The sequence below is a fragment of the Lagopus leucura genome, unplaced genomic scaffold (assembly GCF_019238085.1).
Source record: "Lagopus leucura isolate 7727_CA_CO unplaced genomic scaffold, USGS_WTPT01 Super-Scaffold_100009, whole genome shotgun sequence".
Lineage (NCBI taxonomy): Eukaryota > Metazoa > Chordata > Aves > Galliformes > Phasianidae > Lagopus > Lagopus leucura.
In genome coordinates, this window is record NW_024962266.1 from 3,479,638 (window position 1) to 3,503,315 (window position 23,678).

The 23,678-nt window shown below is 50.6% G+C and overlaps 2 protein-coding genes across 2 annotated transcripts in view; one reads left to right on the top strand and one right to left on the bottom strand.

Moving 5' to 3' along the window:
- The window catches only part of PAPPA2 (pappalysin 2), a 73,813-nt gene extending 57,080 nt beyond the window's left edge, over positions 1–16,733 (top strand). Inside the window, exons 20-22 of the mRNA XM_042874162.1 lie at positions 2,091–2,162; positions 12,854–12,952; positions 14,766–16,733. Coding sequence (XP_042730096.1) covers positions 2,091–2,162; positions 12,854–12,952; positions 14,766–14,840 — 246 coding nt within the window. The 3' untranslated portion in view covers positions 14,841–16,733. The remainder of the gene's footprint in view (positions 1–2,090; positions 2,163–12,853; positions 12,953–14,765) is intronic.
- A 5,703-nt stretch (positions 16,734–22,436) lies between these two features.
- The window catches only part of ASTN1 (astrotactin 1), a 38,611-nt gene continuing 37,369 nt past the window's right edge, over positions 22,437–23,678 (bottom strand). Inside the window, exon 23 of the mRNA XM_042873576.1 lies at positions 22,437–22,690. Within this exon, the coding sequence (XP_042729510.1) occupies positions 22,456–22,690 (235 nt within the window). The 3' untranslated portion in view covers positions 22,437–22,455. The remainder of the gene's footprint in view (positions 22,691–23,678) is intronic.

A 23,678-nucleotide genomic window follows, 5' to 3' on the forward strand; every position in this document is an offset into this window, starting at 1 on the left:
CCTGGCAGAGGGCAAAGCAGAAGCCCTGGTCCCTGAACACCTGGCAGCTGCAGTACAGCCCTGGGCAGCGTGTCCCTGCCAGGGAGGAGGCATAGCCATCAGCTGGGAGCTGGCTCTGCTGCCAGGACCGCTGGCCACCCCCTCGCCTCTCCCTCCCATCCCTTACTCATTCTGTAGGCAAAACAGCTCAAATAGCTCACATAGTTTGGATCTCCGTGGCACCACTTTCCCAAAATGCAGCTCCAACGGGGTAATATTTCTTAAAATAAAACCGAGATGCAGAAGGAAGGAGGTGGAAGAAAGGAAAACAAACAGCCCTTCTGGGAGCTGGCACCCCTATCCAGGCCTTCCCCTCCCCCTAGGAAGCCGCAGGAGGCCCAGCAGCATCCCCACTCCATGTCTCCATGCTTTTGCAGCAGCAGGATGCCCATGGCGTGTGGGATTGTGGAGCTTGAGTCTTGGACAGATCACCGGGTGACTTGGCCACAGGTTCTCATGCAAGGGAAACGTTTCGGAGAAGTGAAGAGTTGTGTTATTTAAACATTGGCACTACCCCTAGCAGCATCTCTGTGCATGGTCTGCCTTGCTTTCTTCTCTGCCTCCTGCTGTGCTTGTGTTCCCAGGAGCTGCCACACTCCCAAGGTGATGGGGAGGATGCGACAAAGCACACTGGGGCTGCAGAGGCTGCCTGAGGAGGGCACTGGTTTTTTTTTATGCTCTCATTCATCACATCCCACAGCCAAGAAGATCTGGGAACTCATTCAAGTTGTACAGCAACCGCATACAACACATCCAATGGGGTTGGGATCCAAGCATCCTCTGGGGTGAGCAGGAATTGCTCTCTCCACTCTCTCTGTCCCATCCCATCACAGCTGCCTTCCCTACTCTGGCTGAGGACATTACCTCTGGAGCTTGCTCTTGGCAACCTGTTGGTTTGGTCTGAAGACTTGGAGCAAGAAGAAGCTGAAAAATACAGTAGAAAGACAGGGATTTGTCTGCTGCCACTTGCAAGGGTGCTACTACCACCCTGCTCTCTGGCCACCAGTCACTACCCTGGAGTAAATGGGAAGCGGATGGAGATGCCACCAGCCAGCCTGCAGCTCCCTCATCCCTCCCATCACGTACAAACCCAGGAGTAAAGCACCCCATGAAAGCAGATTGAGGCAGAGCTGCCTCATCCCATGCTGAGAGGCCTGAAGTCACGTTGGTGGAAGAAAGACGTGTCCATCCATGTAGCAGCCATGCTGTGCAGGGCATCCTAGGACACTTTCATAGGCCAGCCGTCGTTTTATGGGGCCTCAGATTTCAAAGCCTGCTTGAGCTTTACAAGGAGGAAATTGCCTGTGTGGTGGGGCTTTTTTTCCCCCATATAATCATGCGTGCTCCCAACAGCCCCCTTCTGAATTATGGGGACGAAGTGTTCCAGTTAGATGAAACTCAGTCCTCTGCATTCAGTTCTCATGTCCAGTTGGCTGCAGCTGCTGACTTAAAACCTCATAAATACCTCTGCAGCGTGGGTGAGCGTGAAGCTGGTGTATCCAGACCAGCCAAGTCCAGGGAGTTGAGTTTCCAGGTGTCTCCCTTGTGGACACAGCTCTTGGAGCTGTACAGGATGCATTGATGCTGGTGTCCAGGGACAGCTGGCTGGGACATGAGGCTGGTGCAAGTGGGAAGCTGCTAAACGCAGCACAGTGTGTTGAGATGAATGGAGGACCCCATCTGTGGTGGTTCTGGATGGCTACTTCCCAGCTTGGCTGCTGCCTACCATGTGTAGTGCTGCCAGCCAAATCCAGATCCTGGTGATACTTGCCATCTCTCCTTTTCCTCTTCTGGGAGTTTATATGTATACATAACACATGCATCTATCTCTTATCCAGGCTCTGCTTTGAGCAGTGTTGTCTGGTTTGTGGGCGAAGCTTGGGCTCAATAAATTCCAAAAGGTTTCCTCTGGGCAGAGATGCAGGAAGGTCCTAGGACTGATTGCATTGCTCTGCCTTGTGGAGTTCCACAAGAGACCCTACACCTCAGGGAGCGTGCTTGTGTCCTCCCTCCACCATCTCCCTAACGACTCTTTTCTCCCTCCTCCGCAGCACATCGTATGCACGGGCAGGCTGCAATGGTACCCAGACCCCTCTGCCATCCACTGCATCCAGTCGTGTGAGGTAAGCTCCCTTTCCCAGCACATGGGACAGCTCCAGCCCTGCGGTAGCGCGGACGTGGGGTCTTTATGACCACATGAGGTCTGCGATGGGTTGGCATGGAAAAGGTCTGCTGGTGTTTCAGTGTTTTGGCATTCATTCGGAGCGTGTGGCCGGGGCAATGCTGGGGGTGAGCTGCAACGCGCTGCGTGGCCACAGAATGGGTCCAGGGCTTCGTGCCGCGTTTCCTTCCTCGCACTCCTCTCGGCCAACCCGGGAAGAAAATTCTAGCAAAAGGATTTCACTGGCAAGGGGTATCCCCAAAAAGCGCGTGCTGACTCCAAGCCTGAATATTTCCTTAACCAGAACTGCAGTTCTAGAGTAATACTGGTCCAGAAAAGCCCTGTGTGACTCACGCGTCCAACCAAAACAAGGAGGATTTCCAGCGTCGTGTGTGCAAAACAAACCGCTCCCCAAGAATCTGCAGACAAAGAATTCCTTGCAGAAATTGGTTAGCCACTCATTTGGTTTTGAATAATTACCCGGCAAGAGAAAATCATAGGCAGCCTGGAGTCGGTTCACAGAGGAAATGAAAAATAGGCAGTCTTTGTCGAGCACGATTTGTTATTATGATTGAGGGTAAAAAAAAAATAAAAGGGGGAGGGCGGAGGGTGAAGAGGGAATTTTGGAATGTTGTCTGCTGAAAATTTGGGATTTCTACCAAAAAGGAAAATGTAAATGAAGTCTACACACCAAAAATAGCTTTGGGTTTTGCTGATTTTTTTTTTTAATGAACTCATTTCAATGCAAATGATCGGGTTTTGCTCACTAGTTCTGCCTAGCTCAGCTCTTTGTCAGCTGAAGGGTGGAATAAAGGGCAGTACGTGTGACCGTGTGTGACCGTGTGGCCTCGATGCTGTGGTGGACATGTCCCCAGGGAGGAAATGTGCTTGGCAGGACGTGCAGCAGTTATCTACCAAACCTGGTGGCTTGCGTCTCGCTCCTGTAATCTGTATGGTAATAGGCTGCTGCGTGTTAGAAAGGAGTTGGATGGTTGAGTACCAGAGCTCAGTGGTGGATCCAGTGCCTTGGGAGCTCCATGCCTCCTAAAGCTCATCTCCAGGGCAGTATATTTGAAGCAGGAAGGTTTTGTGGCTTACCTTGGGTCTGCATCTTGAATGTGAGAACCCATAAGCGATGATGGAAAAATGCTAGCTTGTTTGTGTGTGTGAGAGAGAGGCACTGACTCTAAAATCCCAGTGTCTCATAGCAGTGCTCTCTGTCTTCTCATTAGCCACCTAAGCATGCTCATGGTCAACACCAACTCTTTCTGTTCCTGGATGCAGTGCCCTAAAAGCAGGTAGTCTACTCTTGTCATTACTATCATATCCTTTTCTACACCTTTTCTGCTTTCAATTTCCTGTAGAAATGACCGAGCAGTACACGCTCTCCCAGCTGCAGTCTCACCAAATCCCTGCACAAAGCCTATGTGTAAATCTCTTTTGATAAGACCCAGGAACATATCTGTCATTTCTGCAGTTGCATCAGTCTGGCAGCTCAGAGAGACCTGAGGTCAGCAAGTACACCCAGATCTTTCTCTGCATCCTTTGTTTCCAACTGATGAGCTCCAAGCTAACAGCAGATGTTTTACTATCAGCACAAGAGCTTGCCCTTCAATTTTACACAAGTGAATGTCATCCTGTTTCTTTCCCTAGTCCTGAGGTCATCTCTTTGTCAGATATCCTGATCCTGCTCTGTGGAACAATGCCTTCCTCCTTGTTAGCAATTTCATCAGCCAGGCCTGTTTTTAAGGTCACAGTCACTCACTGCAATACTAATGAAGATTCATCCTTCGGGTTGTTTTCTTTACCCTGATGCTTTCCTTTCAGAAACAGCTCACAGCCGCCTCCTCCCTGCTCTCCTCCTTTCTCATGTCTTTGATTACTCTTTTTGTTGAACTGATAAGCCAATCTTTTAATACATGCTTTATAGTAGACATTATATTGCCACAACTCTTCCCTGAAGGTATAGCTCAGAGAGCTGCTAGGCACTGGGAAGATGAGAAGTGTTACCAGTCCACTTCTCTGACCAAAGGAAGTGCCCCAAACTTGGTTTCCATCACATCTGTGCTCTCTTGCACTCTCACCCCCTACTCCCCTTCCTCTCCTGCCTGCATCTCCCTGGGTGATCTTGCAGGCCATTTCACTTGGGGGCCGATATCTTGTGGGCCGTGGAGATGCCAAGCAGTGAGAGTAGGGTATGGATGGAATACAACCCATAACCTGGCCTTGCTGCATGACATCCCCCGCTCATTCCCTTATCTTCTTCATCTGCCTGCTCAAGGAATCTTCTGCTTTTGGAGCACCTCCTGGGTTTGGTGTGTTTCAGCTCGACTTGCCAGCTGTGTGGGATGTCTTAGGCCCAGATTCCTCCCTATCTAACAGTAATCCCTCACTGGAGGCATCTCTTTTGGAGCCCAGCCTCTGCTCTCCACGCCATTCCAGTGGCCTCTCCAGGTCCCCTCTGAGTCACCCTTTGGAGATGCTGTTGTCTCTTACTGAGTGCACTGGATGAGGAATTGCTTTCATCTGGCCGCCTCGTTCAGGGTGCAGCCCTATTCAGGAGAAGTGCAGTGCTCCTGGCTGCTGGCACGGTCCCTCCCCACAGGGTCCTCTTCAGGCTAAGGCACAGTGAGCAGCAGCCAAGCCCAGCTTTGACCAATCCAGCCCCACCTCGCCAACCTCTTGCTGGAAATTTCAAGTCACCAAGTAATGGCATCAGTGAGATTCTCGCTCATCTCTCTCCTCTGCTGGCAGCAGACCAGCCTGCCTGCTCATCCCTCTCACTCCTCTCCCCACCTCCCTTCCCTTTCCATTAATCTGGCCATCCATCTGCCTCCTGTCTCTCGCTGCTCTGCGCCAAGTTCCCCATCCCCTCCGTGTGGAGGCACGTAGTTCAAGGAAAGAGGGAGTGATGTGAACCCTTCCAAAAGCCCATCAGGAATACAAGTTAGCACCGAGACGGTTTGCCTCTCAAGGGCCAGCGGAACATCTCATCCCCTTCCATCCGTAGGAAAACAGATGGCAGCACTGGACGGAGAGGGGAGGGGGCTTGGGGCTGGGAGGAGGAGGAGGGAAACCACTTGTCCTCATTGCTGACCTGGTACTGTGTGAGTCCATGCATGAGGGTAGCTAGTGCTTGTCACACCTGGGAAAGAAAAGCAGTCTCCAGTCCGCCAGCTCTGCACTCTCCTTACCCTCACTGCAGGAGAAGAACACGGTGGTTCAGGTGGAAAAGCCCACCTCTTTTATCACCGGCATATTCACAGGATGGAGTAAGACCACCATCCTGAAGAAAAATGCAGGCTGCTCTTACGGTGATCAAGCAGACATGGGCAGCCAAGCCCTTCTGCACCATTTCCACTTGCACAGATAGCGAAGGGTTAACTGTAGCAGGTGTAGGCACCCTTTTTGCCTTCTCAGTGGGGAACACCTGGGGTTCTGGAGCTGGCCTGAGCTCCCAGGCTCTGCCTGCCCTGCCTAAGGCCTCCTGGCTGGGCTCTGAGCAATCCTGCTGGGGGACAGCCAGGGACATCGGCACGAGGCCACCACGGGTGATAGCAGCCCATGGCAGGAGGCTGTGGCTGGCGCGAGCTGTCAGGGATTTTGCAGGTCTTTTCTCCATGAGGACAAGGTCTTGCTGCCCTTGCGTGCGCTGCCGATCATGTTATCACGATCATAAAATGCTAAGCTGTTCTCTCTTTTGTGGTTTTCCTGAGTAATTGCAGTGGAAATTATGAGTTAGGGATGGAGGCGTGTTTGTGGCTGCAGGCTGTTCTCGCCTCTCGTGACTCAACAGGTAGCTGGGACCCAATGGGTCTGTTGCCTGCAACATGGGTCCTCTGCTCTTCTCAGTGCTGAGCGCAAAACCCTCCCTTGGCACCTCCATGGCTTGTGTCCAGCATTTGGCAGCTGTACAATAGCTGCCAATCCCTCTGACAGCATGTACAATAAAGACGGGGGAGTCTCACCTAAAATCAGGGTCCCACTGTAACTTGATGCAATGGGGGATAGGATGGGACCCTGAGCAAAATGGGGCCGCTCAGCAGGTGGCTGCCTCTTCCCCACATCCATGAGACATTTTGCTGCCACACCACAGGGGCTCTTGTGTTACACTGTGCTCAGCACAAGGAACCAGGCAGAAGTATAATGCTGGAAGAGGCCTCTTCTGTGCTCCTGGCCCATAGGGCAGTGGGGTGCCCCAGCTGCCCTGAAAAGCAGCCAGGTATCTCAACACGGCCATATAAATTCACTCTCACAGGCAGCCCAGGGAGGTGTTGGAATCACCATCCCTAGAGGTGTTCAAGAGCCGTGGAGATGTGGCACTGAGGGACGTGGTCAGTGGGCATGGTGGGGGTGGGTTGACCATCAGACCATGATGACCGTGGCAATCCTAGAAATCTACTCCAAACTTAATGCTTCCTCCATGAGAGCATTTTGTGACTCCTTTATCCAGTCTGCCTTCTTCCTCTGTCTGCCACCTGGCTTTGAAAGTATAGAGAAGATCCTTTTGCAAGAAGCAGGGTGACTACTGTTCCTTCAGGTGTTCCACCAGAGCTCGCAGGGCCATGTTCTCCAGGTGAGCACACACCTAACGAGTTGCCCAAGACTCTGGCACATTCCCATGTAGGACAGTGTGTGCCATGTCTCAAGAGAATGTAGTGAAGCAATCCTTGTGACTAAACAGAAGTTTGTGGTCATTGTGGGCTTAGACGCCGCCCCTGGCCTGAAAGGGGAAAGCCCTGGGTGGCAGGCAGCCCTCTAGAGATGGAGCTGTCTATAGATACCTGCTGGGCACATTTCCATGATGCTTACCTCTGGCTGTGGGCTGAGCTAGCACAGATTGCTTTTCCTCCAGCATTCCCCTGAGGTGTGCTTTTCCTGCCCTCCATTAAGGTGGAGTTTGTTTTCTTAAGAGGCAAAGCAAATGGAAGGGCACCCAGAGACCACACAGCAGCACCATGCCAGGGACAGGCTGCAGAGCCCCAAGTGCTGCCTCCTTCTCTCAGACATTGCCATCACGCAGCTGGGGACGCAGACAGGAGTGGGAAACCACTGGAGGCACCCGCTGAAATCAAAATCACTGAGTCGCATTTGACAATAAACAAACATCCCTGAGCGCAGCCCGGCCAACTGCTCTTCCAACACGAATATTCCCCTTCAGCTCCTTCATCCCTTGTACATTGTTTTTCTTTCTGTTTAAGATCTGTAACAAGAACTTGGCAGAAACCAGATACAAGTGGGTCAGGAGGCCCTTGTGGTTTTCAGGGCTTGTTTTCCATAACCCGTCCTATCCTGCAACATACTTTGCACGAAGGGCTTGGCAGGCGATGGCTCTGCCAGCAGTGGGCAGGGTGCTGGGGGCAGGATGGCAGGCTTATAGGATGGGGAGCCCTGAGGACACCCCTCGAAGACCCTCAGGCTTGCCAGGAGTGCTGTCTGCATGTGGCATTTCCCTGTACTGCCCCTTGCTTGTTCTTTCCTGCCTTTGGGTTATTCCTCCTTCTGTGACCTCTGTGCAGTGAGATCAGGATGTACAAGGGACAAGGCTAAGGGGACACCTGGAGAACCTGAGAACATGTGATTGATAATGAGTGGCTTGAGAACACCAGCAAGCTCAGAAACAACTGATGCTTCTTCATTTCACTTCCAAGCCATCCTTGGGGCATGTGGCTCCTAGGGAAACAATTAGCAAAAATTTCTTCTCAGGAGTGGTGATGCAGTGGAATAGGATGCTCAGGGAGGTGGTGGAGTCACCATCCCTGCAGGTACTTAAGAACCATGAAGATGTGGCATTGAGGGATATGGGCAGTGGGCCTGGTGGGATGGACTGGTGTTCACTTGGGGATTTAGAAGTCTTCTCCAACCTTAATGATTCTGTGATTCTAAAAGGTGCACAGAAATGGCTCGGAGGACAGAAACCAGGTGACACAGAAATAGTGGACAAAACACTAGGGCTGCAGGAATTTATTCCTCTTTCGTCTTCTCCCAGACACTTGGTCTCAGGTGCTTCCGGCCAAATTTCTTTAGCTCTTTTCCCTCAAGGTCTCTTCTCCTGGGCACAGCAGCTGGGCAGCACTCACTTGCTGTTCAGAGTGGCTCAGGGCAGCGAGGCATCCCAAAAATCTTCTTGACCAGATGCCAGCCCTGTTCCCTCTCTGTCCCTCTCTGTGTTTTTCAGACCTGATTTCCTCCTTGCGTGCCAGAGAGCCTCAGGAAGGAGAGAGGGAGAGTCAGCATGCTCGGGGTGTCGGGGAGGGGGGAGAAAAAATAATGAAATAAAAGGCACGCTGCAATAGAGAGAGGGCCAAGAAAAATATTCAATCCAAACAATGAACATTGTCATTTCCTCCCACAGTCTGCATTCCCCGTCAACTTCCCTGGGCAAGCTGGAGAGCCAAGAATTGCCGGGCTCCTTGCCCCACCAGCAGCAGCAAGGAAGGGGATGCATCCTGGGGACAGTGTGCTGTAGCATCCCTCTAACAGTGGCTGTGGCTGGAGAGATGGAGAGCAGCCTGCTTTCTCTATAGGGAAACAGTGCTTTGGACTGGTGTTGAAGGGATGGGACAAGGACTTTTCCATGAGGGGTTTTCCAGGGACACAAGTGAAGACCATGGGGTGGTGGATGCGTGGAGGGTTGAGTAAACCTGGCTTTTAACAGGGCTTTGGGCACTCTTTGTGTCCTCCTTGAGACTTCCTGGAATAGCAGAGCTTTCCTGGGGCTGCAATGGGGCGGCAAAGAAGGAAACACACGGAGGTGACCCCTGCCTCCAACTCCAGAACAGCTCAATGTCCTGTGGCCATCAGCCTGGCTTTGGGCTGACACTCATCAACCACCAACTGGTTTCCACCTGTGCGAGGTGAGAGTCACTGCTTTCTTGTGTCTGGTGCTGAGCACATGTTGATGCTCCTGGAAAACCAAGTGCACAGCAAGTAGAGGCATGTCCCTGCAGAGGTTATCACCCAGCCATGACCCTGCTTCCTTTACTGCACCATCTCCCTTTGATCTCCAGTCTTCCCATGGAGTTTGGCAATGACATCTCCAGGGCTGGTCTCTGCCTGTTGCCCATGCCAGAATGGTGCTTCCCTGCTCTTCTGGGGCTGCTGTGAGAGCTACAGCTGAGAAGAACAAAGGCACCTGCAGGGTAAAACATGGCCATCCCAGAATGCAGAGGGTCTGAAGTCCATCAAAATACTGTTTCCCAAAGGAAAGGATACAAAGACAGCAAGAGGTCTGATGGCTTGGTAAAAGCACAAGAGCAGTCTTCATGCCCTCCTTACATGGAATCAGTGTGGCTGCAAAGCACAGAACCTGCACAGCATCCTAGAGGCTGGGAGGAAATATTTTGCTTACGGAGGCTGAATTCTGAAACTAGGATCTGGGCTTTCTCTAGCTGTAGGCAGATGGAAATCGCAAGCGTTTTCCACAGCAGCACAGAAGAGCTGTTCAGTACGTAATTGGCCAGGTGCACATTGCATTTTTTTTCTTTTTTCCACCTTTCTCTGAAGCATCTGGAATGGGTCATTGCCAGTAGATAGGTACTGGGCCTTCAGGTCTGCTCAACCAGAGCAAGGCCTGCATTTCTGAGAAATGCTGTTCACCAAGTGCCCATGACGCAGCACCAAAATATGTGCAATACTGATGGCATCTGTGGTTTATCCGTTCTGCTTTGCTGCCTTCCCCAAACCCAGCCTCTCTGGCTGCCTTGCTCACCGCTGTTCCTGTCACACCCTTCCAAGCTCTTTCACAGTGAATCAACCTACATATAAGATTGAAGAAAAGCATCTGGACCCCATCCACCTAGCTGATGACTCTGGGACAAGAACAAAGGAGGTGGCCCCATGCTCCCATATTGTCTGGTCTGGTTCATCTGCAGAGACAGAGCCAGCAGCCTCAGCTCCTACTCTGAGGACACTAAAAGAGTGGAAGAAAATGCTGTGAGCAAAATACTTGGTGCACAGTTACTATTTTTATTAGGGCAGCGCATTGCCTGGCTATTCTGTGCCAGGTGCCATTCTCCACGTGCTAACACATGCCCTGGTGATGTTTCTGCCAAGACTCAAGATGGATGACAAAGCCCAGCTCTTGGTGGCATGCAGCCTGGCCCTACAGCTCCCCATCATGTTCTAACACACTTCCAAGTCTTCCTGGAGACCTTGGCACAGTCCAGCCTCTCTTTGCCCCATGCTGGTGTATTTTTCTGCAGAGCCACACAGCATAAATGTGGGCTGGTACCATCCATAGGTGGCTTTCTCTCTCAAATCACCTGCTCATACTTGGTTGCACCGTCTGTGTCCTTCTCTAGACTCTTGCAAGACCGTGATGAGACTAACACAAGCATGGACCAAGGGAAGCCAAGAGGAGCACTACAGTTCGCTCTCTCTGCTTGTAAAAATGAGAGTATCTGGAGGCTCTTTGGCAAAGCAGCAGGATTCATGGCATCTCCATCGGAGATCCAATGAGAGCTGCAGCAGCTCCTCATCAGACCAACTCTGGTTGCTCCCCTTGATCTGCCACTGTCCTGTAAGCAGTGAGGCTGAACCTGTCCTGGTGCTGCGAGGAACGGGGCCAGTGTCCCCAACCCATACTCCTGGCTCTCAGGAGTCTCCAGTCCAATTAGTCATTTCTTATTTTCCCCTCATATGTTTTTCCAATGTAATTTGGAGCATGAGCTGTTAAGTTTCCCCAACATGTGTTGCCATAGGAGCCTATATTTGTTTGGGGTGGGGTATGCATTCTGGAGGATAGAGGAAAGGGGGCAATTAGCCCTAATAGTTATAGAGAGAAAGTGAGAGCGTCTCCTTGCCCATCCTGTCCCTGCCTCTGTCCTCCCCCACCTTGCACACAAAGCATGATCTGGAAATCGTTTCAGACCTGCGCAGCTGGGACCAGCAATCCTCTGCGGTAATTAGATGGAAACTACAGAAGCAGCGGGTGTTGTTTTGCCAGTGAGTCATGAAACATGGAGTGAAGCTCAAGGAAAAACTCCACCATGAAAGAAAATCATGCCCAGAGCGTGTCCCCACCAGCGGCCAGTCCCCTGCCTGCATCCTGCACCTGCCAGCCCCAGCTCACCAGAGACTTCTACTCGCCATTCTTTAAGAGCTATTGGGGATCTTCGTTGGAAGTGTTTACCCTTTTGTATTCGTGAAACTGCACCCTGAAGTCCTCTGATTTATCATTTGGGACCACTAGACCCACTGAAATGGGTCTGGCTGCTTTCCTGAGCAAAGAGATGGCCAGGTTTCTACCAGGAGCCTCTTCTGATGACAGCAGGAGGATGGCCACAGTTGTTCAGCCAGTAGCTGCCAGTGCAGAGCAGGAGAAATATTTCATTGCTAATCACCCAGATAATGAATGGCCTCTCCATTCTGTTAGCACATCCCATTGTTGCTTGGCGGCGCTGATGTGGATCTGTGCTAAATAAACTTCGGCTATGGCTTCTGACAGCTCTTTGCAAGCACTCCCCATGCACGCTGCTGGGTTGCACCAGTTGTGCGGCGTTGTTTCTCAGGCCCAGCTGGCTGCTGCTCAGCCCCAGTTACTTGTTTCTCTTCTCTAATCAGATGACTCATGTAGCCAGACAAAAAAAAATTAAGTGGATTTCTGAATGGCTGTTCGTGCCGTTTTATGTTTCTGGTCAGAAAGCTATTCTGCTGGAATAGCTTTCTGCTTCCACAGTACAGATGAAAGTATGGAAGGCTTGTTAATGTTGGGGCACTAGTTTGAGCTGCACAAAGACAGGCTCTGCACATCTCCAGCAGATCAGGGAGACCCCATGGTGACTCACAGCAGGGCAGCAAAGGGCACTGGGCTGTGCCACTCAGTGAAAGTCCCCCACTACTCAACCATATGGAGCCATGAAGCAGAGAGATGAAAATGAAGATGGCCAAGTCTGAAGCTAGAAGGTGGCCGTGTTGCCAATATTTCTCATTATCAGAAGGGTTAATGCCTTCTCTACTCAAGCCAGAGTTCGATTTTGACCACAGGGAGTAAGTGCTTCGAGATCTCTTTTTCCCATCTGACCACTGGATAAATAGGCTTGTATTTAGTATATAGTTGTATATACTATATATTTGTATACAACTACCAGGCTGTAGTACAGCCTGGCAAAGTTTGGTGGAGCTGTGTGCTGTAGAGAGGGCTAGAGCTGCCTCTGGAGTCTAGAGTACTGTAGGGACATGTCCTCTGATGTCAGAGTTAGACCAAGAGCCTTCTGGTAAAGGCTTAGTCCTTGCCACCAGTGCTTGTCAATTCTTGGCTTGGGCACAAGAACTCTTGGGGCACTCCTGACCTTGGACTCCCTAGTCCAAGGGAAGTAAAGTGTCTGTTTTCCTAAAATTGATCCTCTTGCAAGATGCTCTATTGATCCTAACTGCCTCTCTGCTCTTAGCTGCCCAAGTCAAGTCACCAACCTCAACTTCAGAGCCAAGCCCATTAGAAGAAGGGTTTCTGGTGGGAAGAGTGGCGATGGAGAGAAGAGCTGGGTCAGCCTCTTACAGAGCCCTTCTCAGGCTGTGAACATGCACAGCTGCATTGCAGTGCCATTGCATGAGAGCAGTGTACAGAGGGCTTGCTGAGGACATGGGATTTCTGCTCCTGGGGGGAACTTTGCACCTTTGAATAACCCTTTCAGCAACAACTCGTTTCTCTAGCCCTTCCTAGCAGATGGCTGGTGTGACACCATCAACAACCGGGCATACTGCCAGTATGATGGGGGCGACTGCTGCTCCTCCACGCTGTCCTCCAGGAAGGTAAGTCAGCATTCTCCACAGTATGGGCATTTGGGATTAAGTGGTCACCATCAGCCGTGCTTTGCTGGCTGTGGAACCAGGCCTGCAACAGAATTCTCCCATCAACAAACCCATGATTTTAAACCAAAACCAGCTGAAGCTGATAGACATCATTCCACTGATTACAGTGAGGTTTGGACCCATGCCAGAGGGACGGAGAGCTCAACCCAGCTCCTGCTGAGGCTCACAGGATTCCCTCTCAGTTTGGGAAATAAGTCCCAAATACATGCCTTCCATAGGATGTAGCGCTAGTCATGGTGAGTCAGAAGTCACCTTGTTGTAAAATTGAGTGATCTCAAGGGAATTTGGCATTTTGGCATGGTCCATTGGCATCTGCTATGAGTTGCCTTTCCCAGTTCTCCTTGGGAGGGGAAAAAAAAAAAAGAGAGATAGCATATAGGGAAAAACTTGGCATTAGAGTTGTGCAGACCCTCTTCTGTCTCCCACAGTCACCCCTCCCACCTAACCTGCTACCCAGCACTCACAGCCCATCCTTCCTAAACATATCCAGCAGCAAAACAAACCATAGGGCACAAGAGAATTTCTCAGTGCAAAAATATGTGAATTTGGATCTTCTCATCTATGTTGTGGAGCTTGAATCATTTTTCCTTTCATCACAAGCACACACAGAGTAAGGTAAAAATGAAATCCTGGGAAGATCCAGTTGAGATAGGAGAGAAGAGGCTTTACAGCCAGGTGATGAGTGAAACCTCCACACTGATAGCACATCTCAGAGCAGGGCATGGCTCTTGGAGTTGAGGCATCTGGATCTCTGGCCAAAATAAAGGACAGGCAGTCCCAAGGAGACACAGCCCAGTTTGTGTGCCCCACAGGCAGCTCTCCAGCAGCACGAGCCTCTTGTGTTTCTCTGTTAAGGACGGAACACACCAAATTCTCCAGCCTCTCACTGGCTGCCAAAAATCAGATATGCTCCCACAGTTAGAAAAACTCCAGGCTTTGAGCCTGGTTTGCATAAAGTCTCCATAGGAACTGGTTACCTCAACTCCCATGGCCCACTGCTGGGCATCTGTTGACCAGGAGCCAGATATTCTGCTGGTGCCCTTCCACCCTGCTCTGCTGTCATTGGCTGAGGTGACATAAGCTTGCTTGGCTGGATACAGTTGATGTAGTCAACCTTCTCTCATGCATGTGGATGACCATAGATGGACCCACTGCCTCTCCTGCCAAAGAGCATTCCTGACCACGCTGCATCCAGCCTGCCTGGGTTTTCTTTATCTGTTGCATACAAGAACTGTAGGCATATAACTTGGTTCCTACACCAGGCAATATGGAGGTTGCTGTGGGTAGGAGGTGCTGAGTTCCTCCAAGAGGTGGAAAGGACAAGGCCACACTATGGCTGAGCCTGGAGAACCAGGAACAGCTGGAAGGACAGGACCATGGGCTCAGACATAGACAATGTGGGTCAAAGTAAAACTGAAATCTAGACATGTCTCCCCTAGTCCAAATGGCTAATGCCCATTGAGCATTTACCCCTAATGTTTGGGGCACAAGAACAAGCTCACCTGTGATGGCAAATTTGAAATGCAAATTGCTGAAGAGGAAAACACTAAGAACAAAGCCCAGCCATGGGGCACAGCTTGGGACACCCCACAGCGGAGCTGTTTCTCAGTGATGGTGAAGCCTGGTGGTCTCCTCTACACCACCTTCAGCCCAAAGCCTGCCCATACCAAGATGGAGAAATACTATGGAGTTGGGCAAGGGATCTCAGAGCGGAGGCTCGATCTGGGCTAACATCTCCTTTGCGTCATTGCAGGTGATCCCATTTGCTGCCGACTGTGACCAGGACGAGTGTACTTGCCGCGACCCGGCGGCTGAGGAGAACCAGTAGAGGGGGCATGGAGGGCCTCTATCAGTCAGGCGAGTGCCGGAGGAGTGAAGGGACACCAAAGGAGGCAGCAGGGTGCCGGGGCAGGAGGCACAAGGATGAGCCAGACAGGAGGATGGCAGTGGAGGCCGCCGAGTAGCTGGTGGCTGTGGAAAAGGAGGCCAGGTGGTCCCATCCCCATCCCCATAGGCTCCTGCCGGGGACTTCGGGTCCAGCCCAAGGGGCTCCGCGCGGGGTCCGGCACCAGGAGCCTGGATGCGGCTGCAGACATGTGTCCTGGTGCAGCGTTTTTGCTCTGGATTTTGTCACTATTCACTCCCCTCCCTCTGCTGTACAGGCTTCTTTTAGCAAGGTCGAGGTAGTTGTGATCTCTGCAAATATTTAAACTTAATTATATATATATATACATATATATATATAATATATATAAAGTATTATATATTATATTTTCTTTGCTCTTGATGAAGCTGAGAAAGGATACCCTTTGTCACACACCCACGCTGCTGTGAAGTACAAACCATTGGGAAAAGTGCAGGTCAGGGCAGGAAGAGCAGGGAATTTCCCCTCATTTGCGGAGCAAGAGCTGGAAGGACGACAGAGAGAGAAGCCAAACATCCCAGCCAACTAGGAGGGAGTTCCTGGTGGATGGCGTGGAGGCCAGGACCTCAAGGTACTCTCAGTATCTGCTGATGGCAGGTGTTGCCCTTGGGATTCACTGGAGCTTTGCTTTGCTCTGGTCCTGGAGTAGGATTTTGAGGTTGAAAAGGGATGTTGTGCCCTAGACTTGCCTTGGCTGTTGAGACCCAGATAGATGAAGGATGTGATGGGCAAGCCAGAATAACTGTGATGCTCTGCAATGAAGGAGGCTGAAGGGGTCCTCCTTTTCTTTCCCCTATCTCCAAACACGAGCTTCAACAGTGCAGTCAGCAGATCTTGGAGGAGAACAGGCCCTGTAGCACAGGGAGGGGAGAACCCCAGTGACTCATCAGGATTCTTTGAGTACCATCTCCCACTGAGCTTTTCCTTACTGCCATCTCTGTGGCCCTTTGCACTGCATGCCCAGTACAGCCTTTCTTGGGTCATTTCCTTCTGTAGAGACCAAGTGAAAACCTTCAAATTTGCTCCTAGCCTCGAAAGAGCCCAGCAAAAAACTTTGGCTCCCAGGGCTGATTCCACAGGCTTGGAGTCTGGACACAGCCCCATAGATACAGAGGGTAGGGAAGGTACTGGCTCAGCTGGGACTGTCACTGCTGGTCTTATGCTACAAAGACAAAAGTGTTGGAAAGAGCAGAGAATGGACCATGGAGCAAGAGCATAGAAACCCATCTGTGTCCAGGAGCTCTGCAACCCCATTCTGTGGCTGGAGCCCCACATCTGCTCCACTACATCCCCAGAGCACAAGCTGAGCCAGTGGAGCCAGGCTCCGAACCAGGGTTTGTCTGGCACCAAGCAATGGAGAGAGGGTGACACGGTGTGGAGAGACTGGGGATTGTCAAGGCATCCTTTGGCTTTTTGCTAGCATCCTTCCTGCAGCCTACGTGGTCAGGAATTTCATTTGGCTGAAGGAAAGGAGCAGGGGGCAGAGGCACCTGGATATCCCAGCAGTCCCAGGCAGGAGATGCTGTGACCTCCTCTGAGCCTTTTCCCTATCTCTCACCCCACAGCCAGCCTCCTCCTGCCTTGGTGTCCCAGCCTACCCCATCACAGACATAGCAGGGCTGAGGGACACCTTGGGGAACTGCTGGACATGGGGCCATGGTAGCCACACATACATGGAGTGCAGGTGACCCACGGAGATAGATAGGAGAATTTCATGCCCTGGTATCTTGCCACCTGCTCAATATCAGCTCTACTTGGGCACCTATGTGTTTAGATGCCAACATTTGACTTTTTTTTTTTTTTAATTAAAATTGTTGTCTTGGGCATGACCCATCCCTGATCACCATGGGCATAAAGATTGGTGGGCAAGGTGCTGGCTTGGCTGGGGGAGATTTGTGCTTCTCATGAAAGGATAGCTTCTACGTACCAAAATATTGTTCTTCTATAGCAACACTGAGTGGTTTGTGTCCCCTTTAGGGTTTTATTCACAATGGAGGCTGCTGCTATTTTTATTTTTTTGTATTTGATAATTATTTTTTATAAAAATCTATGAAAAATAAATAATCTTCTCATCCTTCACCTCTCCTGCTTCCTTGCTTCAACTGAAGTTGGTCTGGGCTGGGAGGGGAAGACGGTTGGGCATGTAAACATTTGGGGAAGCACTCTAATTATCTCTTCTGCTTCTCTTCTCTTGTTCTTCCCTTCCCTTCCTTTCTTTCATCCTTCCCTCTCTTCCTCCCTTCCTTCCTTCCTCCCTCCCTTCCCTTCCGTTCCCTCCTCCCTCCCCCCATCTCCCCTTCTCTTCCTTCCCTCCCTCCCTCCCTCTCATTCTTTCCTTTCTACCAGCTATTCCTTGTATATGTGCACAAAAAAGCCCTGCATTAAGTGGGCAACCTCACTGTGGCACCCAGGTATAAGGACACAGGGACCAAAATGAACTGATGCCACAGTACCAGATGATCCCTGTCCCATGGAAGACTCCAAAGCCCACGAACACCCCATGTCCCCAAGGCAGAGGACACCAGTTGGTGGCCAGTGTCCCCTTCTCTGCATCCTGGCTCCTACACTCACCTGCCCTAAGAACCCCAACTTCACGTGGCAGGATTTGATCAGCCCAAATCTGTGCTGGGAGCTGTTTGTCTTTCCTCTGCCATGTCTGCCTTGCAGACGGTGGAGAAGGTGAGTCATGGCTGAGTGAGTGGAAAGATCAGGAAGGACTGGAACTCCTACAGAGAACAGGGCATTACAAGGCTCTGCAGCGTCCAGCGTGGAGGTAGCAACCAAGCAACCAGGATTCCAGGTATAGGTTTTGCACTCAGAATAATATCCAGGACAGTAGCCAAGTGAAGAGCTGGTTTCTCATCTCATCCCCTCATCACCAAGTACCAAACTTCAGAGCAAGAGGCCTCTGCATTCCCAAGACAAAGGTTACACAGTTCAATAAGGATAGTGGTGCTTCCAACTGTGCAGACTGGATTTGGGAAATCTTTGACAGCAAGTGCACTGTTCAAGAAGTCCGCATGGCATTAAGAAATGAAACAGATCCTGGGAGCATGGGGACGTGATACCCTGTATGAGGGCTCCTGTGCTGCAGTGTCATTCATGCCCACTCTCTAATTAAGAAACCCCTTCTAGCAACTCCTTTTCCAGGATGGCCAACAGCAACCCTCATAACACATCTGTTTGCTGCTCAGGATCTGGGGAACACTATCAGGAGCAAGGTTGGGCTCTGCCTACCCCTTCTCCAGGGCCTAAAGCTGCTGTTTAGCTTCAGCTGGTGGTGCATCCCTTCCAGCTCACTTTGCCATTTTTGGAGTGAATTTAGCCCCTTGCTTTCAAACCCTTGAGGAGACAGCATTTCCAAACCAAGCCATTCCATGATTCTATGGTTGAATAGTTTGTAGAACTATAGAATGGCTGAGGTTGGAGGGGATATTAAAGATCACCTAGTTCCAACCCCCCTGCCATGGACAGGGTTGCCAATTTCTAGATGGGATGGTTCTTTGAAGGTGTGATGACACGGGCACATTGGACTGCTCACACTTGCAACCACACACCCTGGAAACACGTGGCCCCTCTGCTCTTCCTCCACCTCACCACCAACCTCCTTCTCCTTCTCTTCCACAAGTTATAGTGCAGTGGCTGCCACAGCACTTAGCTGTATGGAAAATAGCAGGAGGAAAGCATTGGGTGTATTTTTAACATATTTTCCTGCAATTTAGCAGTGGGAAGAGAGAAAAAAATTAAGTTGTTCCATGATACTTAACAGAGCTGGTGGGAAAATACTCTAATCTTGGTGAAGGGGCCAACTACGGGCATGCTGTATGGTCATGAGCAGTGAGAACAAAACTCACACTACACAAGACTACCAAGGCATCCTTATTACCTGCTGTATCTGCTCAGGCACTGATTTTCAAATCACTTGTAGGCAGTCGGTGTTCTTTACATTGCTGGACCTCTCTCAAAAGTCTGCCAAATGGAGCCCGAAGTTCCCAGGGGTGGTTGGCCGCCAGATAGTGCCATCAATTCACATTATAGCTGAATAAAAACAGGTTAATTTGAGACTCTGCTCCCAAATTCCCAGCATTCATGGAGGTTTCCAAAACAAGGACTGAGAGCCCCGGGATGAAGGCATGCCATCTTTCCCAAAACCCAAATGCCCGCAGGCATCTGTGCCATCCCATGGCCATGGAGCAGGTAGCAGGTGTGGGATGTGGTTCCAGCTGTGTTTTGGTACTTGGCTACCCAGAGCAGACAGCTAAACTTGTGGGAAGAGGCACCAAGTTCAAAGGCTGTGAGTTTCCATCCACCACCAACAGATTGCATCAACAGGACTACAGCTATAAACAAGCACCCCCATTTGCCAGAGCCACGGATTACTAACAGCTCCGTTTAATAGTCAGTTGAATTATCATTTGGAGTTTTACATAGTGCTACAGTGATTTTTGTAGTTGTTTTCATTTAAAACCTTTTTAAAGTAACCCGTAAGGGTCTTGCATTTCTTGCCCCGTGGCTATCCCACCCTAAAGCACCCTACTTTCAATCTACAGTAGTAAAACGTCACATTAGAGTTTTAATATAACATCAAGGAACATGAATTGTAGCCATCTTCTGAAATAAAAGGACCAAACCATCTTCATATGTTAAATAACGGCACAACAAGTAAAAGGTAGAAAGGCGAGTATGGGGAAGGGGCATAGCAGAGAAAAGAAAATGGCCCAGAGGTTCTTCTCAGGTGAATGATCACTCGTTAACTCAGAAATAAATCAAGGAGAGAGAGAAGAGGAGTGAGGGAGAATAGGAAAGGGACAAAAACCATCCTCTTCAGCAGCACAGAAAGAGGCAGAGGTCCAGCAGAGGAAATACTGCACAGAGCCATGGGCAGGACCTTTTGGCAGATGGGGAAGGACATCAGCTCTGCAGGTATGGCACACCGGGGGCTGTCCCCACACATCTCCCCAAGGAATGGTCTGCGGCTATGGGGTGAACGCACCCCTCTTGGTCTGAGACATGGTGGCACGTAGCTGGTGTTTGAGTTGAGCTCTTGAGTCAACCCAGGGATTTGGACAAGAGAATGCAAATTCAGACAAATCTCTAAGTTGCTGAGACAGGGTGAGAAACTGAGAAGAAAGCCTCCTGAAAGCCAGGGTTATCACAGAAAGGGGCAATGCACAGATGGGCAGCAACACTGAGACAGTCAGGCCCATGGAGCAAAACCCACCTTGGCATGGGTCAGTGGCCAGATCAGGGTCAACCTGGGAAGAGCCCAACCCAGAGGGATGATGGTTCTGCAGAGCTTTTAGTGACCACACAAGGGCTTTGAAGTAGGGGAATAGGAACACAGTGGAAACAGCCATGGTGCCCCATCATCAATTTTGGGTGAAGAAGCCCACAAGAAAGGTGCAAGTACTCAGGGTCTTCCTGGCAGCATTCCTGCGCTGTTCTCATCTCAACTGCTGAATTTCATCAGCAGTGAAAGACAGGACGCTGCTACCAAGAGAAAACCCTTCTGTGTTCCATATGAAAGCTATGTAAGCAGTATTACTTGGCCAGTCACCAAGCTGTGTATGGGCCAGAGCAGCCCTGGCCCAAGCTTTGCTCCGAAGTGCTGGATGTTGTGCCCTGTGCCCATCCCTGGTCAGCTGTCTGGCTGAAGTTAAAGGATGACTTGGTGTCGGCTGGAAGAAGCAAAAAGACCAACCCAAAGCATCCTGGTCAGGATTCCCAGTGGCTGGAAGGAAACGGGACGCCTGCCCAAGTACATGTAGAGACAGTCTTGTTTTGAGCACCAAGCTTTTGGCATCATCTGGCACATCCAAATATAAGGAGACGTGGGAGAAGAGGTCCAAAGGTCCTGGCTGACTTTCTCCTTGCAAAAAGCAGGTGTTGGCCCACCTAGCCCTGCTAGATGAATTCATCACAGGTTTCACACAGGTGCCCAGGTAATACTGACTGCTGCTGGCTGCTCACAGCAACTCCCAGGTGCTGCCCTGAATGAGAGGTCTGTAAGTGGGAAGGGAGGGATGGAGCAGGGTGGTCCTGCAGGAGGATGTTCCTGTGCTGTCTGGCTGGCTGCAGTGCAAGCACCAGAAGGCAGCGCTGGTGGCTCCCATCCAACACCACACAAATACTCCAGCTGCCTCCTGGGCAGGTAGCAGTAGGAACGAGGTGGGAAATGGAAAGAGACAGGCTGAAGATTGCTCCTGCCAAGACTGAAAAATGGAAAGGAAATCTCGCTCTGAAGAGGCATCATAAGAAAAAAAGAAAAAAGAAAAAATACAGCAGGGTTCCTGTCTCGTCCACATCAAAGATGCACAGCCGACAAATCCAGGGGTGCCTCCTCTGCAAAGCAGGCTGGGAGCTGAAGCTAAAATGAAGCCTTGTGCCGCATCCAACAGCAGCAGTGGTAGAAGGGTTCTGGAGAACAGTTTGCTATAAGCACAGCCCAGTGTCCCAGAACAACCCCAGTTCTCTGGTTTTTTTTTGTTGTTTTTTTTTTTTTTTCTTTTTTTTTGTTAGGAAAAAAACAAAGTCGCTAGTGAGAGATGCAGATGTGAGCCTAAATATGGAAAGCAACATCCCCTGAAGACAGAACACAAAGGACAGGCAGCCCTGTAGGACAGGTATGCTATGTCCCACTCCTTTCACTATGCCCACCTTGGGCTGCTCCATGGCTCAAGAGCAGCAAATAGCAGAAAACAGCCTTGTTCATGCCAACTGGATACTGCTGTCTTGGCTGGGGTTCTCCTAAACACTACTTCGTCATTGCTTTTAAGTCTTTACTATGGTGGGTTTGAAAAATAATGAAATGGAAGGGATTTTTCAGTTGATTTCCTAAGAGTTCAATCCCACACAAAAACAAACAAACAAACAAACAAAAAATTATATCCACATAGCTGCTGGCACCGAGGCCAATTTGCCTTTGCCCTTGAGGACTCGCATCTTTGAGCAGATGTGGGCTTTGACCATGACAGAAGAACCCTGAGGAGCTGGGTTCTCTATCACCACCTTCTTTCCTCTTCCCTGGGCTGGTGACACCAGGGCCAGCCCTGCCCTGCAGTGGCGCCAGAACTGAGTCAGGTTCCACCTCATGCCTTACAATTAGAAAAATAACCACAAAACCTCTAGGATGCCCAGTGACTGTTTTGCCCCATGATGAGCATTTGCGTCTCAACCTGACTTGCATCACCATGCTTCTCCTGTGACTGGGCAGGGACATAACATGGTGCAGAGGGCTGCGTCCTCCAGCCTGCCCTCCCTGTGCCATGCACCCACACCCACCAGCTAAGGAACCTCTTGGCAAAACAAAGAAAAAGAACCAAGAAAACTGGGTCCCACAAGACTCCTACCTAGAAAGACTGTTGGCCAAGTTGAAGAAGAAACTAATACTGAGTCAGTCCTGCACAGAGCAGCTATTTCATTCCCCAGTCCCAATTTTTACCTCCAGAGATGCCCTCCTCCCCTCCCACTCCATATATAAAACCCCCACAGCCACCCCGGAAGGGCCACGGTACGGCCCTCAGTAGTCCTTGTCCCCATAGTCATTGTAGAGGACGCTCAGAGTCTGCTCCTCGCACGTCTTCTTGAGGTCACGGCTGAGCTCTGACCAGTTGAGCCCGTAGGGCTTGATCTCGCTGTAACGGCAGGCCAGGTACTTGAGGGATGAGCGCTGCAGGCTGATCTTGGGCTCCCGCAGGAGCCCGTTGCACCAGCTGCTCAGGTCCCCCAGCTGCGAGAGAATGAGGCCGGCTTTCCTGCAGAGAGGCAACGGGGTGGTGGGAAGGGGATGAGAAGAGCGGGAACAGAGAAAAGTAAAGTGGTTAGGGATGCCCGTGACTTTGTCCACGTCCTGTTCTTCTTCTACTCTGCATCATACCCATGCAAGTTCAGCTTTGGTGAGGGTTTAATGCCCCTTTGGAAATGGAGCATAGAGGATGTCAGCGATTAATCAAGCAGCATCACCTCCATTGCTGAAATGGAGAAGAGCAGCTGAGCTCTGAAAGATCTAGAGCACAAGTCTGATGAGGAACAGCAGAGGGAATGGGATGGGTCAGTGTGGAGAAGAGGAGCTCAGGGGGGACCTCACTGCTTTCTTCAACTGCCTGAAAGGAGGCCGGGGTGAGGTGGGGGTTGGCCTCTGCTCCTGGGTAACAATGATAGAGTAAGAGGTGAGGGCCTTAAGTTGCCACAGGGGAGGTAAGAAAAGCTTCTCATAAAAAGTGGTGAGGCACTGGAATTGGCAGCCAGGGAGGTGGTGGGGTCACCATCCGTGGGGGGGGTCAAGAAATGCATAGAAATGACACTAAGGGACACAGGTTAGAACCTTAACAAGCATGAGCTGATGGCTGGATTAGATGATCTTATTGGTCTTCCCAATCCTTACTGATTCTGTGATACTGGACCCCAAATCACAGGGCAGGAAAGTGGGAGAAACAGGCAGTGGGGAGAAATGCCATAAGTCACAAAGCATGACATGCCTGGACACCACACATACCCTTCCCCTGCACTGCACCTGGGAGCTGTGCTGCTCACTTGTGGCTCAGTGCAGCGCATCTCTAAGGAGATCTAGGAATTAGATGATCTTTGATCCCTTCCAATCCAAGCCATTCTATAATCTTCATGGGCATGGCATAGGCAATGTGCTGGGATTATCATTTTCCCCCCCCTGTCAAGTGCCAAAGAGGGATGAGATGGAGAAGAAATGCACAGTAGTAGGAACCAGCAGGCTGAGTGTAGAGAGTT